The sequence below is a fragment of the Arvicanthis niloticus genome, chromosome X, assembly GCF_011762505.2.
Source record: "Arvicanthis niloticus isolate mArvNil1 chromosome X, mArvNil1.pat.X, whole genome shotgun sequence".
Taxonomy (NCBI): domain Eukaryota; kingdom Metazoa; phylum Chordata; class Mammalia; order Rodentia; family Muridae; genus Arvicanthis; species Arvicanthis niloticus.
In genome coordinates, this window is record NC_047679.1 from 81,142,806 (window position 1) to 81,159,689 (window position 16,884).

Below are 16,884 nucleotides of genomic sequence, written 5' to 3' on the forward strand. Positions count from 1 at the left end.
GAATACAAAACATACAGAAAACACAACGTAAGAAGGCGGGGATAAGGTTTCAAATATGCAATTATAATTAATATGGATGACTAAATTCTCCAATTAAAATACAAGGATTTTCAGTCTGAGTTTATAAAAAGCTAAACTTTGTAGTCTTTACAAGACACATATAAAAAATAGACACAGAAATACAGAAAATGAAGAAATGGAAAAAGACATAAGAAACACAAGGATTTAAATAGTCAGAAACATTAAGATTAATTTTAGATAAATGTAAAGCAAATGCATTAAATAGTACAAATAAAGTTGTTTTATATTTAAAATATTCAATAAGAATATTCAATAAGAATATATAACAGAAAACTTTGTTAAATACCATAACATTGAAATGCACAAAAATAGATTTTAGGAATGCAGCAGATAACAACAATTTGGACTAGTGGCTAATTAGCTAATAGAAAAATATTAGCTTGAGAGTAAGTTATAAAATCCATGTTACCCATCTTATTTTATTTTGTGATCTATAAAATTCACAATCATTTGGCCAAATGTGATATAAAACTAATGGATTTTTGTTTGTTTTTGTTTGGTTGTTTTTATTTTTTTAGTGTAAGTCTTTTGGTCAGCTTCCCACAGTTTTCTCAAATAAACTATTATCCATGATGCATTGTCTGTGATTTTCAGTTTTGTTCATTTGTTCACAATGTTATTCAGTAGATCTCTAAAATTTATTCATGTTGTGTAACTGATTTTTTTGTTTTACCTATTCAAGAACAATCCCTATTTTCCCTTCCATTGAGCCCTTGTCAATCTCTTGGTGCCTATGAGTCTAATTTAGACACTGCGTAGAAGTGGAATTATAGATTATTTGTCCTTCTCTAGGTAGCTTATTTCATCTAACATGGTCTTTCTAAGAGCCGTCTTTATCATCACACATGGTAAGAGTGTCTTCTTTCTCTCAGGCTAAATACCATTCTTGTGTTGTCTATTCTACATTTTCTTGTCTCATTCACTTGTCTCATTTCTATATCTGGGCTAAGGTAAATGACGCTGCAGTGAACACCAGGGTGCAGCAGGTATCTCTTTGCAACCTCTGTCTCTGTCTCTCTCCCCGTGTGTGTGTGTGTGTGTGTGTGCGCGCGCGCGCGCGCATGCAAGTATGTTTGAAACCACTAGAGCATAAGTGTGCTGGTTAGTTTTTATCATCCGAATGCAATTCTAGACCATCTTGGAAGAGGGAACCTCAATTGAGAAATGTCTCCATCATACTGGTCTACAGGCAAGTCTGTGGGGGTATTTTCTTAATTACTGGTTGATGCGGGGCTGTGTGTGTGTGAGGGGGGTGGGGAGGGGGTGGAGTATCCAACCTCCCATGGAGAGCAAGCCAGAAAGCAGCACTCCTTTGTCTTCTGATTCAGTTAGTTCCTGCCTCCCAGTTCCTGTCTTGGCTTTCCTCAGTTCCCAGAAAATTCTTCCTCAAGTTGGCTTTATTCAGTGTTTTATCACAATAATAGAAGCATAACTAGGACTGTATTTACTTGAGTTTTGACAGTCGGAAGCAACTTTATATTGATTTCCATAATAATTGTGCCATTTTATATTTATATTTTCCATCAGAGTATTGTATGAGAGTTTCAATTTTTCAACATTCTTGCTAAAAGTTGTTTTTGTCTTTTTGATAATAGTCATTCATACTTAAAATGAGATGATGTCTCAGCTTGATATGGAGAAATTTTTCCATAAAATCTGATGGATAATTTACTTCAATCTTTTTAAATAAAAATGTCTTATCAGATCCTTTGTTCATTTAAACAATTTAAATATGCACAAAAGTGAAAAAATATAGAGAAGATATAAAAGTGCCCTGTAATGGATCATTTATTTTAATTTTATTTTTCTTTATTGCTGAATTGAGTTCCTTATGTTTTCTGGCTATTAATCTCTTATAGAAAGACTTCAGTTTAAAAAAATGTCAGTTCTCCAATTTTAAAGTGCAGGCTTGCCAGGCGGTGGTGGCACACACCTTTAATCCCAGCACTTGAGGCAGAGACAGGCAGCTTTCTGAGTTCGAGGCCAGCCTGGTCTACAGAGTGAGTTCCAGGACAGCCAGGGCTATACAAAAAAACTCTGTCTCAAAAAACTGAAAAAAAAAGTGCAGGCTTATTGAAAGTACTGCATCAAATATCACCTTTTTTCTGTAGGTTGTTCAATTTTTTATATTTGCACAAAGAAAGAAATTATTAGAAGTGGATTATGGTAGCAAAGGCATTACAGGGCACTTTTATGTCTTCTCTATATTTTTTCACTTTTGTGCATATTTAAAGAAAATTAAATTAGTTTACATAGAATGAGTCTATGAGGGCATCTATCTGTCTGTCTATATTTTTCTGGCTGTGTGAGATTAGAGGTTTTTCAGTTGTTTATAATTCTGTAAGGATCTGGTAAGAGCTCTGATTTCTTCTTTCTATTAAAATTGAACATACTTATGCATACAGTCTCAACACAATTTCAGGTAACAGTTGGCCAGGGGAAAATGCCTACTGTAGGTCAAATGTGGTCAGTGTTGTTAGTAAGCCCGGGAATACATTTGACTGAGGAGGCATCAGTGTGACAATGAATGTGAACTTGTCTGCAATGACCCTGAAATAAGGTTAGGTTCTACCTAGATGTCCTGGGGTTGAGGAGGCCAGAGAGGCCTGGCTAGCTGTTCTTCTCAGGTACTGAAAGCAGCAATATCAGGAGCAGTGTGAATAAGGGCAGAGATGTAGGTGGAAAGAGGAAGTTCTTCTATATAAAGCTTAGATACCTTGTTGGGAATTTGGGGAAAGACATGAAGGAACCAAAGATTATTTACTTAGTGTTGTTACATGAATAAAGGTAGTGTACACTATGGTGGTTACCGGTGTGTGTGTGTGTGTGTGTGTGTGTGTGTGTGTGTGTGTTGAGCAAAAAACAGCTGCCTGAAGCTATGGAATGTAGGAGCGAGGCACATTCCTCACTTCTTGGTAGGGCGAGCCAAATGCAACCATCTCTTCTCTCACTCTCAGCTGTCTTGGCTTTAGTACACTGGAATCTAATCCAGAGGCAGGTGTTTAGAACAGCTATCAAATCTTTCCTGCAGTAATCAGTTAAGATTCTGGGTCTTCACTATAGGCTTTACTTTAATTAAATACATTAGGATTGATTGTGTTGCTTCTATTTTACCAAATTGCAAGTTGAGCCAAAAGTAGAAGAAAAAATAAATCCGCAGTTTGAATAAAATGGTTCAAATTAGACAACTAGTCATCTTTTTTTAGAGTGTTCATTCATAAACCATGCAAATATTCCACCTTTCAGTTTCCAAACGTTAGTGCATTATGATAGCAATTATTTGTCTGTAATCAGTAGAAATGTGTGTGTGTGCGTATGTGTGTGTGTGTGTGTGTGCGCGTGCGTGTTTATGTGTGTGTGTAACTTTGTGCAATTACTAAGATCCACTGGGTTTTCCTCCTCCACTTAAAGTTTTCTCCACACAAATGAAAAAATCATAATTTTATATCCTTAAAAGGCTGATTTTTCCTTTTTTGAAACCCTGTTTGGTATAAGAGTGCAGGGAAGATGCGGGATCTTCCCAGCTGAAAGGTAAAGGGAGATTTTTCTCTTGAAAGGCATTTGGGGTGGGAATAAAGAAACGCCATAATTGTTCCTAGAAGAGGAAGAAAGGACCAATGCAGTGTCTCCGTGTTAACCATAGAAAGGCAAATTCCAACCACAAAAGAAGCTCCTTGTGGTTTGGGGATTAACAAAGAGGAAAATGAATGGCAGGACCTGGTGTGGTGGGGAAGGAAGGGGAAAGGCTGCCTCCTGCCGCAGTGTTGGTGGGAGTGGTAGTTGGAATCCTGATCTCACTGGTGACGTGCCCCTCACGTGAGCCGAAGGCTACGTGTGCAGACCTCCTAATTCTGGTCTGTGCTTAGTGTTTGCTCTCTGTGTTATTGCTGAGAGCAGGCAGGCCTGCTGCGGAAGGAGGACAAGGAGGTAATTGCCCGGATGCCAGCAAGTCTGTGTTGTGCATGGGTGATGCTTGGGGGAATCGCTGTATTGTGGGTAGCGGTTAGCGACACAGTCTACTCTCATCATGCACTTGCAGTGTCTTCGGATCCTCTTGGGGGTGGGAGGCGGTGAATCTTGGAGGGAGAGATTCCAGGAGAGACCCGGTTTGGGGCGGGGAGCCTTTGGCATGTAAGGTCCTAGAATCCGGAGGGACAAGTATGGTGCATGGATCCTATGAAGACAGAATTTTGAGGAAGTGAGATTGTTATCCTCTGCCATTCAGTAGGGTATAGCACCTTTTGGAGCAAAGAAATAACCAACATCGAATTTATTCATGTTAGTCTAAAGCTGAGACTGTCTGCGGCCTGCACATAGGTGGTGGTACCTTAGAGCTTTATTTTAACTCGGGGCCGTTATTGACTCTGGCAGTCGACATGTCTGTCGTCCCCTGCTCCCACCTCAGGGAAAAAGACTGTTCTCACAGTTTTAGAGGGGGGGAAAAGGCTTATCTGGGGTGGGCTGGGTTGGGGAGAACGGAAGAGATCTGTGGTCTTCTTCCACAGCTCCAGTTTTGCGTACTCGCTGGGCCCGCCCCCCGTCCTGCGCTTCCAAAGGGGTGTGGTTTTTGCTGGAAAAATGGCCGAGGACTGCAAGAAGGAGTGCCAGGATGTAGCGATATAGCACCGGCGCGTTGTCAGCGGAGTCCAGAAAACTGGAAGCAGGGTAAGAAATAAAAGCATGAAATCCGTCTGACTAACCCGGGTCCCCGGATTTGGGAAGGCTAGTATTTAGATGTTGTAAGTTTTGTGTTCTGTGTTTCTGTTTAGGTCCCTGTATCTGTGGATATCACCCCCAAAGACCAATCTAAACCGAGAAGCAGGGAAGGGAGGAAAAATTTCCAGAATCAGGTAGGTTCAAGGAAGCATAATGACACTTTTTAGAGGTCACTGGGGTAGACGATAATGGTGACTATAAACTCGAGTGAACACTCAGACTTTCTTTGCACCCCCCTTTCCCCTCTCTGTTTACTTTGGTCCTGAGTTTACAGAAGGAAGTGCTTTTCAGATAAGAAACCTAGGAGATGGTTAGGTGGGGATAGCTGTAGAGAGTACTGTGTTAGAGATGGGGAGGACATTATTCTAAAATACTGTATGGTTCAGTCTTTGTTGATTTTAGTCTAATAGAAACCCAATTTGTTAGTTTTTAGGAATGGAGAAGTCAGGGACTGAGATGAGGGAGGAAAAAAATTTCTCAGAGCAGTGGAAATTGATGTAATTGTTCAATAGAGTGAGGAGGCTGTCTTTAAGATAGTTGGGTGGACAGAAGTAAGTGCAGATGATGCACTTACAGTCTATCTGATTTCTAGCTACTACTGTCTATACTGCCTTTACAAGGAAGGGTGTGTAGTGTCACCTTTGGAAGAAGTGACAGACAGGGTAGTGGGGGGCAGGAGGACAGGATGGGACAGGGGACTCATCATCCAAGTAGAAAGGGATAGAAGGTAAGAAACACTGTAGTAAAGGACAAGGGCCTGGGAATTGAGAAGATGGATACATGTCCTGTCTTGAATGTGATTTATCTGGTTCTTGAATTCTCAGATGAGACCTTTGTATCCTTTTGTTTGCAGATCTGCAAGAGGTTGGAAAGGAGGAAGGGACTACTTGGATCTCTGAGGATTTATGTGAGGGTGTCTTTGTGACCCTGATTCAGGACATCTGCACGGGTAAAGATCATAGGATATATATTATATAGATAATATAAATATATTCAATTGAACATTCTTGGAGTGGGTAGAAGAACATAAGATTAGAGAATCTGGGAGTTTGGAAAACTTCCAAAATTGCTTTCAGATAAAGGAAAGGAATAATGATGAGGATACCAAGGTATGAGGATACCCAATGCTGTCTAAGGTCTCTGTATGTTTGTAGGCAAGTGATTAAGTCTATTTGTATGTGAAGACACAATCAGAGAAGTCAAAATTCTGCAATCTTCCTTTTTTTTCCTCCTAGGTATCACTGTATCTGCTGTTGTAGCTGCAGAATTGGAAGAATTTGCCCCTGACCTTAGAATATTCTGGACCAGAACAAGCCAGCTCTGTGTTCAGGTTAAGGGATTCACCCCAGCTGTATCATGGGCCGCACCCGGGAAGCTGGCTGTGTGGCTGCGGGCATGGTCATTGGGGCTGGTGCCTGCTACTGTGTCTACAGACTAACCTGGGGAAAAGATGAGAATGAGAAGTTGTGGGATAATGAAGAGGAGGAAGAGGAGGAGGTGGAGGAGGAAGAAGAGTCTTGTAATGGCAAACCAGAAATTGGGGGCAAAACTGAGAAAGAACTTAAGACTAAGGTTGGGGTAGGGGCGGGAGCCAAACCTCAAGATGACTCAAAGTCCAAGGTTGAGGTGAATGTGGGACCTGAGAATGGTCCAGGTGTAAAGGAGGGAGTGCAACCAGAATCCCAGAGTGGGGGTGGCCTAGAAGCTAAGGCCAAGGCCCTTTTCAAGACCCTAAAAGAACAGGCAAGTGCAAAGGCAGGCAGAGGCATAAGGCTTTCTAACTTCTCTAGGAATAGGACCTTGACATCAAGTTTGCCCTGCCCAGGAGGCAGGGGTGGAGGCTGCCACCCAGGAAGGACGGGCTCTAGGGCTAAGAATAAGACAAGTGGGAATAAAGTCAAGAGAAAGAACCGAAGCAAGAGCAACAAGGCTCCAGCCACAACATGGCCGGCACGCAGGGGCAAGTTCAACTTTCCCTATAAAATTGATGATATTTTGAGTGCCCCTGATCTTCAAAAGGTCCTTAACATCTTGGAGAGAACAAATGACCCTTTTACTCAGGAAGTAGCATTGGTCACACTGGGTAATAATGCAGCATATTCATTTAATCAAAATGCCATCCGTGAATTGGGTGGGGTCCCAATTATTGCAAAACTGATAAAAACAAGAGACCCCATTATTAGGGAAAAGACTTACAATGCTCTTAATAACTTGAGTGTTAATTCTGAAAATCAGGGCAAGATTAAGACTTATATCAGTCAAGTATGTGACGATACCATGGTTTGTCGCTTGGATTCAGCTGTCCAGATGGCTGGACTAAGACTCCTAACCAACATGACTGTGACTAATCACTACCAACATTTGCTTTCCTATTCTTTCCCAGATTTCTTTGCTCTGTTATTCCTGGGAAATCACTTCACTAAGATACAGACTATGAAACTAATTATAAACTTTACGGAAAACCCAGCCATGACAAGAGAGCTGGTCAGTTGTAAAGTACCATCAGAATTGATTTCTCTCTTTAATAAAGAATGGGATAGAGAGATTCTTCTTAATATTCTTACCCTCTTTGAAAATATAAATGACAACATAAAAAGTGAAGGGCTTGCATCATCCAGGAAAGAGTTCAGCAGAAGCTCACTATTTTTCTTGTTTAAGGAGTCCGGAGTATGTGTGAAGAAAATCAAAGCATTAGCAAATCATAAGGATCTGGTGGTCAAAGTGAAAGTTCTAAAAGTCTTAACCAAATTATAATTTGAGATCTGTTCCAAACAACACTGATGTAATGTTTCTTAAGTTTGCACGTGGGAATAATGCATTTTATAAATTCTTAGGTTTTCATTGTGCTTGTGTAGCAAAGGGATCCTTTGAGCTGCTATTTAGAAATAATGAATATCACAGATTATCATTAGCCATTGATGCTGGCTTTAGACTGAGCCATTTTAAGTATGTCAAATACATATTAGAGCTTGCACAAAGAAAGCATTTATTAATTCAACTTGCTACTTACGTTGAGATATTTTTATTGTTTAGCTGAACTGACAGTGGAGTAGCTAGCTATATGTCATAAAGAAGCTATACTTTTGTATTGATTTAAATTTGTTCATCTAAGAGTTGTGCTTTATCAATAAAGTTATGTTTAAGCAGAAGAAAAAAAGGCACTGTCTTTGTCCTTGGGTTCAGGATATGTTTGGAGATACCATATCTGACAATACTTAAATTTAAAGTCTGTATGTTTATAAAATCTGTTAAGAGCCACTGGGCAGTGCTGGTGCATGCCTTTAATCTCAGCACTTGGGAGGCAGAAGCAGGTGAGTCTTTATGAGTTCAAATCCAGCATGATCTTCAGAGTGAGTTCTAGGACAGCCAAGACTATACAGAGACACCCTGTCTCAAAAACCAAACCAAACGAATGTGGAAGAGCTTCGAGGCATCAGTGAATGCTTCCTATCAGTGCTTAGAGGCAGCAAAAAATATTGTATACAATGATGCCCAGGGAATGTTTTTTGGAGAAGGGGAACTTAAGGAGGCTTGAAGAATAAGATACAAATGCCCAGAAGGTTATTGAGGGTGGATTGGTGGAAGAAAACCCTAGAAGTGCGGATACAGCTTTAGAGAGAAGGTTGATGAGCCGATGTCAGTTTAAAGAGGAGGCCCTTATATGATAATACATAAGAAGTCAATGGGGCTGACAGGTTACTAGGAAGGCTTCTTACCTGATTGCCTGAGAGTAACTGTCACAGAAGATCAGCGGGACCACAAGCATGTGCAGATGCTGCTGAACCTGACACTAAAACAATTTTAATCATCGATGCCATGAATTTTTGTTTGAAACCATCAGTTATAATCATCCTTGTTTTGTCTTTCCAGCTTTCCCCTTGCCTCAGACTCTTTGAATAAGGCCACGGTTTAATGTACTATGTGGATCTGAGTAGTAACTCCCCGTAACTCTCAAACAAGAGTCAGTTTTCTTTGGTTAATCTCTCTCTGGTGTTTTGTTTTTATTTTTTATTTAGGATAGTGCTAGGATAAGCTGGATCTTGGCAAGTGCTGAGCGAGACAGGCGTGGGGCAAGGGCTAGGCCACTTCCTGGTGTCCCAGGATTTCCCCAGAAAGAAGGTTTGGCAGCTCCCAGTCATTTCAGGAAGAGCAGGATCCTGGCTGTGAGTGGTCTGCAGAGCTCATGGGTCAGGTCAGGGAGAAATTAGGTTCTTCTCTTCTAGGGATGCTATTAAGACACCCAGAGGATATCCTGCCATTCTGATTTTCTCATCGAACACTTTTAGGATCTCTGTCAGTCCCAATGCACTCAAAGATCATTTTGTAATAATAGAGCTCAGTTGGCTATAAATCGTCCCTACCACCCACAAAGCATAACATTTCAAGGCTCAGGAAACAGGCTTTCTTTCCTTAATTCATATTTCATCTGCCTTGTTTCAAAAAGAGATTCCACTGTGTGACAGACGATTGATGTAGGTAACATATACTTCATGTCCATGGCTGTCTGCTTTTGCCTGGTTCTGTTGAGAACCTGTCTTTGAACATAGCAATCACATGAGACTGTTTTTCTCTGCTGGCTGTTTGCATTCGGTTTACACCACATCCCAGGCTGAAGCTTGTCCCTGGGTTGTCTGCTTTCTTCCTTGTCTTTAATTCAGAGCAATCTCAGCTCCATTGCTAGGTCCTCTGTGTGCTCAGGCTAAGGGCGAGGTGGGGACAGGACAGGGATACTTACAGCTGACAGTGCTTCACAGGCTTCACCTCCACTGGGGCCTTGTCAGGCCTGCAGTGAGAGCCTGGGCAATGTGTGTACTTGAAGATGGGTGTGGGAGGAGAGGGAGGGAAGGCAAGGGATGCAAGCCTAGTGGAGGGGTAGCTTTGTCTGCATTGGCTCCTGCAAATGTAATTTGATCCCCTGTTGAGAGTGGGCTGACCATTAACACCCAGAAAGGTGAAAGAGGAGGTGTAATAAAGCCAGCTTTGTTTGAGCTTGCAGCCTCCTCATTTACTGAGCCTTGCTGAGCCTGCAGAGGCCATAATGTGTTATCGAACAAGGTGGCACTTCTTTTGGTGAAGAAAATCCAGACTGAGAATTTATTACTGTGAGAAATAGAATTAATTAGCACAGCCGGTTCTTAATGTTTCCTGCTTAGAACATTTTCTCCCTAAGATCAGTGTAGACTGGGATCAAAGATCATATAGGGTTGTTTATTTAAGGATCTGGTGTTCAAGCTATTTAGGTAGATATTGCTCCTATCACAGTATGAGGGTTGGTGACAACTGCTTCATTGACTTTATGGTTTTTTTTTCTTGAACAAATGATTAGTGATTGACGTTTCCTTATTTTCTCTTTATGACTTCTAGGTTTTGGCCTTACTGAAGAATCCTATGAAATACAGGTTTTTTTTAAAATAAATTTATTTAAAATTTTTATCTAAAATATTGGTTACAGGGCTGAAGAGATGGCTCACTAGTTAAAAACACTGGCTGTTCTTCCAGAGGACACAGGTTTGATTCCTAGCACCCATGTAGTGGCTCACAACTATCTGTAATTCCAGTTCTAGGGGATCTGACATCTCCTCTAGCCTCCATTGGCAACGGGCATGCATGTGATGCTCAGACATACATGCGGGTAAAATATTCAAACACATAAAACAAAATGAGTAAGTAAAAAAAAAAATCTTGGTTGTATGCAATCATGCACATTACAAGGTCAACAATATATTTTCAATACAGTTTCTCAGACCAAGGGCTTACTTTATGAACACAGTTTCTATATTTCATTAGGCCTTGGTTATTTATGACATATTCCATAATCGAAACATTTTTATGTTCGCTACTGTCGAGGCACAGCAACGTTCTATCTTTTACCACAGAGCTTTATTTCATTAAAAATTAATAATCTGGTGGTTTCTTAGCTCAGGATTAGAAAAATAGAAAACAGAAGCTTACTTGGTGACACCTTAGTGAGATATGCAATTCGAGAAAACACGAGTAAAGATAAATGGGGACTAAAGGCTACATGGAAAGCAAGCATAAGAGTTAAGTCACCATCTAGATAGAATGCTCCAACAGAGTTGATTAAAACATGGCTTCCAGGAACACTGTGAGCAGAAGGAATGTAAAACCTGGCACACATGCATGTCCAAGTGTGTGTGCATGTGTGTGCACATGTGTACGTGCATGTGTGTGTGCGTGTGCATCTGTGTGTCTGTGTGTTTGATATTGGCAGGCAAGCACTCTGTCATGGAGCCACTTTTGTAGCCCTCTGTCTGCTTTCACGAGTAACCAGTGTCTTAGTCAAAGTGTACCTTATGGGACATTAACTCTTTTGTATGTCTATGGTTAGTTGACACAATGTCATTTGACTCCTCAAGCTGTAGCTGGAACCAAGGTGGTAATGACCATGGTTCTTGGAATACACAAGCAAGGTGAATCTTTGTTCTCTGTTTCCTGGCCAGAAAAATATACAGTTAACCAGAATCAGAGGTAGAGTCAAAGGGGCTGGGATGGCACATAAATTGAACTAGGTAGGAAGGGAAGAGATAGCCAAGTTGTGTTCTGGGAAATAGTTTTATTGTATGTATCTGACAAGGCCCAGTGGGTATTAGTCCTCAATGATCAAATTCCTCAAGATCCAAAGAGTGGAGTTTTAATTCATTTTTTTTGTTTCTTTGCCCTGTAGTTAAATACATTATGATTGGGTATTTTAGACTAGTATGAAGGGATTGCTAGAATAAAGAAGGGAGGGAAAGGCAAGGGGCTGCAGTAGTGATACACGTTAGCTGAGTACATGACAGCTTGCACATATGCCTGTGCTGGACATTGACCAGACCACATGGCTGTTTCTTGTTTTTCTTTCTCTCAGTCCTCCAGGGGCCACTCCTCCTGCCACACTATGAGTTCACTATGAACGGTTCTATAAGGACCACAAGATGGGATCCACTATACTTGGGGTTTTGAAAATCATTTAGTTTATGAAAGTGGTCTGGACCAAAATTTTGGAGTTAGCAGTTGAAGTATTCACCTACACCACTTCCCCCTTAGGAAGCATGTGCTTATCACATTTGAGTATTATAAAATTTGCTGCTCAGTCCTCTTATCCAGGATATAATACACATATTGTCATTATGTGCATTATAAAGAAAGAATAAACATTATAATAGCCATAAAGTATGTTAAGTCATGAAGATATGAGTAGTTTCATACCATTTTTATCAAGTACTGATATTAGGTTGTGTAGCTTGATTTTCAAGTACACAATGATGTCTCTATCTTGATATAGAAAGATTTCTCATTAAAAAATATTTTATTTATGTGCATGGATGTTTTGCTTGCATATAAGTTCATGCACTATGAGTGCGTGGTGTCCATGGATGCCAGAAGCGTTTTCAGATTTAAAATGTTCTAGTTTGAAGAATTTTCCAAGTAATGGAGACCATTTATTTATTTATTTATTTATGATATTGAAAGTAGGGCCTCATGCACAAGAGTCAAGAGATTGAGTTATGTTTCCAGACCTCTTCTTAAATTCTTACTTTGAGGTAAGGTCTCACTAAGCAGCCAGAGCTGATCTTGAATGCAATCTGAAGCCCAAGCTGGACTTGAACTCATGAGATACTCTTGCCTTAGTTTCCTGAGCAGTTAGGATTACAATCGTTTTCTCGTCCCTCCTTCTGGGTTTCCCTCATGTATATGTTTGTATGTTTGATGGGTTACTCACTCAGGTATAGTTTCAGTTCCTCTCTTCTTTCTGCTGCCTGTTACTCAGAGTTCACAATTTCTATTTGCCCAGCCTTATGTTCACCAGCTTTTAAAAAAAAAAAAAAACCTAATCAGTTGTGTTGTTAGCCCTCTAATGAATTTTTATTGTAATTGAAAACTTCAATTCCAGAATTATTTCCCTCCCCTCTCTCCTTCCTTTCTCCTTTCCTGTCCCTTCTCTTCTTCCTCCCCTTTCAATTTCTATCCCAGTCGAATTTCTTAGTTTGCTGAAAATATTCTAATGGTTTCCTTTCTTCATGGTTTTCTTCACTTCTTTGAGCATACCAAAGTCATGGATTTGCAGGCTTTGTCTAACAAATTCAGTGTGCAGGTTTCCTCCAGAAGGTTCATATCAGCTTATTGTTTTCTGTGTAATGTTCAGATTGTCTCATGTTTTCATGCCTTGCAATATATTTTTCTTAAAAAATGAAAACACCCCTCCCCCCAAACCATTATGATTATTTTGGCAACTGCAAATGAGACTCTGCTTCTTTCATGGGCTTTTATTTTACTATTTGTTGTGGGGAGTTTTGTTGGTGTTGCTGTTGTTTTGTCGTTTTACTAAACCAGTCTAAAAAGAGTATGTTCCTTTTTTTGACAGTGGCCACTTTAATGGTTGTTCCATGAGTTTAACAGTCAGCTACCAAGTCAATCGATATTTCCTTCATACCATGTCAAAGCAAATCAAAACAAAATACTCCATTGTTTTCAAATGGGCCATGTGTGTTGGGGAGGCACACCTTAAAAACACATTTACATAAATTTAGAACTTTCCCTTCAGTTTCACTTCGAATATATTTCACAGTCTACACCTAAAAGTCAGTCAGAGGTGATGAAGACCCCCATACTCGGGAGACCCTTCCTCAAGCCTCCGGAATCGTGACCACCCAAAGATCACAAGAAACCATACCTGGATGCAATCAGCAGAGGTTTATTAGGGAAAGAGCTGGCAGCCAGCGGTCTGACCAGGTACTCGCGCTGGAGTCAAGGTCCGACCCCCTCGGCCAGTCCTTGGAGGGTTTTAAAGGGAAAAACCACAAACCAGGGGAGTGGGATGGGGTTGTTAAAGATACAAAACATGAAAACAGTGGAACAATTCAGAGGTATTCACTCTAAATGATTAGTGTCATGTGGAAATCGCCCTGCATTCTTCTCAAAAATGTGGTTTTTACCATGCCATTGTGCCCTATCCGGCCATTTCAGATTGCTATCTTTACTTTTTCCGGCTATAGGGCTAGGGCCCCACCTAGGTGGTAGCATCTTTATCTGTAATCAGGAATGTCTTCCTGCCTTGGGCGAGGCTTGAGGAATGTAATCCAGCAAGTGTCCTTCACCTGGAATGTGAAGGCCTGAAATCTTATTTTCAGTTCTGTAAGGCAAAAAATCTACACATATTTCATAAAATGGCCTTTATAATTTTTCACTCTACATTCCTCACTTTTTCCGATTTGGTTATGTTTTTAATCATAAAAACTCAATTATTAATAAGTCTATTCTCACCCCACTTCTTCCGATTAGGATCTTTAGAAAAGTTTAAACTCCAGTGTCATAATAATTACCATTTTCTTGACCCAAAGTCTTATATTGGTGGCGCAACACAAAAAGCTGAACAGCATTTATCCTTTCTCTAACAAAAGTTACTAATCTATTTTAAATGTAGGGGCCTATGGTTAAGAGCAAAAGTAAAATCACAAGAGGTTCAGCAAGGGAGGATTGAACCAACTCCCGAATCAACATTGCTGTGCCTCTCTATCTTGTCTCTGGTGTAACCTTTCTCTGAATTTACTCTCTGGTCACTCTTGAATGGTCTACATAATAGTAACATTTTTTCTTAGAGGAGCACACAGACTTTCTCCTTTAAGAAACAGCAAGTCTAGTAACAACTTAACTTTGTTGCTGACTGTTCTAGGGCTCTCAAATCTACAACAGTGGCAGCTCTCAGCTGATGAAAATAATGAGGTGTCTGTATCAATGTAGTTACACCTGTCTCTATACCTATGGCCACTCCTAGTCACAATGTAACAGCTAGAGTCAAGGAAAATAGGCTCTCTGCAGAATCATCTAGGGTGTATCTCAAACTCAGTTCAAGAGTACCTGTGGGATCTAGCTGGACAAGTACACAATAATCTTTGACTGCAAGCTCACCATTTATCAATCTTAGGAACTAAGTATTTGTTAGCAGGGCTTCTTGGGCCCTATTCTATTGACTAGGGGTTTCAAAACATTTCCTTTTCTTTGTAGCACACTTTCAAAGTTGTCTTCTGACTTTTCCACATTTTGTGGCACATAGCTGTCTACATATACATAAAATCACATATATAATAAAGAGAAATTGCAAAAGGAACAAATCTATATAACTCTAGATTCACATTTCAACTTCAATCTTGTAATCACAAGCTGTCATTTAACCTTGGGTGTACACACACTAAGTCCCACCCTCCAAGGCAGCATTTTCCCTGTGCCTCTGGGGTGGTCTCAGGAGTCAAGGCCTGCTGCTTCTTTAGCCTTGTAGAATAGCAGAAGACCTGGAGCCAAAGAGTAGGGGGTTGTTCAGGCATCTGGATCTTCTCCAGTTGACATCAGTCACAGGTGGTGATGGTGAACTTCAAGGAGGTCGGATGGTCCACAGCACCAGGAACAGTCTTTTAGTAGCCTGAAAAATCATTTCTCACACAAAATGGGCATTCTGGGTATGGAGCAAGAACAAGGGACACTCTAGCCAGCGCCAGTTCCCAAGGGTAGTTTAATTTTAGGGTCCTGTATATTCTCTCTACCTGTCCTGAGCTTCGGAGACAATGTAAACAGTGGATCTTCAATTCCTGACTTACCTTAAAACTGCTCTCTGATCTAATTACCTAGAACACTTGAAACCTTGGGAAGGTCCCTATTCTAGGCTGTTTTCTCCTAGGTATTTCTTATCTACTCTAAGTCTTATTATTTCTCTGGCTTAGAACCTAAGGTCCCTTATACGCTTTAAGTCTCTTAGCTGCTTGGTTGCACTCATATCTTAAGAGTCCATCTGTGTATTTAGCCTGGTAAATCCTTTGCTTTCTGGGGAGTATAGTTCTCCCTTCTTGTGTGCGCCATTGTCTATTTTAGGCCCCAAACCTGGGAGGGCTCCTGTATCAAGCCACTTGATCTGTCCGGTTATTGCCTCAGGCCACTGAGTCTCCTCCCTTTTGGTGTCCTGGGCAACGAGTACTCACAGTTGCTGGCTTCATCAGGGTTTCCTCTCTTGGTATGTCATTCTGCGGACATGGGCTGTGGCAAAAGCATACCTGTTGTCCATGCAGATGTTGGTCTTCTTGCCAGCCCCAAGTTCCAAGGTTGTTCTCTGCACCGATGATCTCAGGGGTGGGGAGTCAGTCCAGATGGCATGTGTCCACCACAGTAGCCCTGGCTTGTCTCTGACCAGCATGGAGAAAACTGCTCCCGTCTGTAAAGCACGTTACCTCGGCTCCCGGCTGGAGTCAGTAGGAGGAGCCTTTCCTCTACCCGTGAGTTCTTGTCAGTTAGTTGCAGCCTGTCTGGGCCCCAATCCTGGGGAGTAAGTCTCAACCCGACAGAGGGTAGGAACAGTCTAGGATGACCATAAATGAATGGGATACCCAGCCCATCTCTTAGTCCACCATTTTCGGGTAGTCCATGAATACCTTTTGACCCATTGGCCTGGAGGAAGCCCCTGTGTCTATCAAAAGTTGGGTGGCTCCAAGCTGCCCCGTCTATCTCAATAGCCGTCTTCACACAGAGCTGTTATCTTCGCCACTTGGGGTGTTTTTCGAGGCCTGGGACTTTCTGGCCCTGGCTTCTATTTGTTAGGACCCTCTTGGACCCTGAAGCTGGCTCCTTTACTTGCAATGCACACACTGGTCTTTTTCAAAGAGTTTTATCTCTCTTTGATTGGAATCCCTTTTTTCTGCTTTCTGTAAATTCTTTCCTGTCACCTTTCTCTTTCTTCACCTCTCTCTAGTCTCCTCTATTCCTCTCTATTCCTGTGGACTCACAGCAACTGATCTCTATTCTTCTTCTCTACTCTTTTCTTCTAGACTTACACTAAACCTTCTCTATTCCTCTTCTCTATTCCTTTCTTTTAAATCTTCTCTCACTTGCTATTACCATCAATCATTTTAATATGTAGTATACTTCCTAAATCTTTCAATGACTTATCTTGTAGTCTCTGTAGCCTCTGGAGCCTTGTCTACACTGACAGAATGTCTCTATGAGCTAGTCTAGAAAGGCTGTGGGTAACTTATCTGATCTCTGCTTAACCTCATGTGTCCTGATCAAACTTAGTGGGGTCTCATATAATCTTCTCTCTCAAGA

At 41.0% G+C, this 16,884-nt stretch overlaps 1 protein-coding gene across 1 annotated transcript; it reads left to right on the forward strand.

Annotated features, from left to right (window-relative positions):
- The first annotated feature begins 3,885 nt into the window (after positions 1-3,885).
- On the forward strand, positions 3,886-7,944 carry Armcx1 (armadillo repeat containing X-linked 1). Its single transcript, XM_034486187.2, has 5 exons — positions 3,886-4,008; positions 4,587-4,746; positions 4,851-4,931; positions 5,651-5,746; positions 6,033-7,944. The coding sequence occupies exon 5, from the start codon at positions 6,154-6,156 to the stop codon at positions 7,549-7,551; it is 1,398 nt and encodes a 465-aa protein (XP_034342078.1). The 5' UTR covers positions 3,886-4,008; positions 4,587-4,746; positions 4,851-4,931; positions 5,651-5,746; positions 6,033-6,153; the 3' UTR covers positions 7,552-7,944.
- The last annotated feature ends 8,940 nt before the right edge of the window (positions 7,945-16,884 follow it).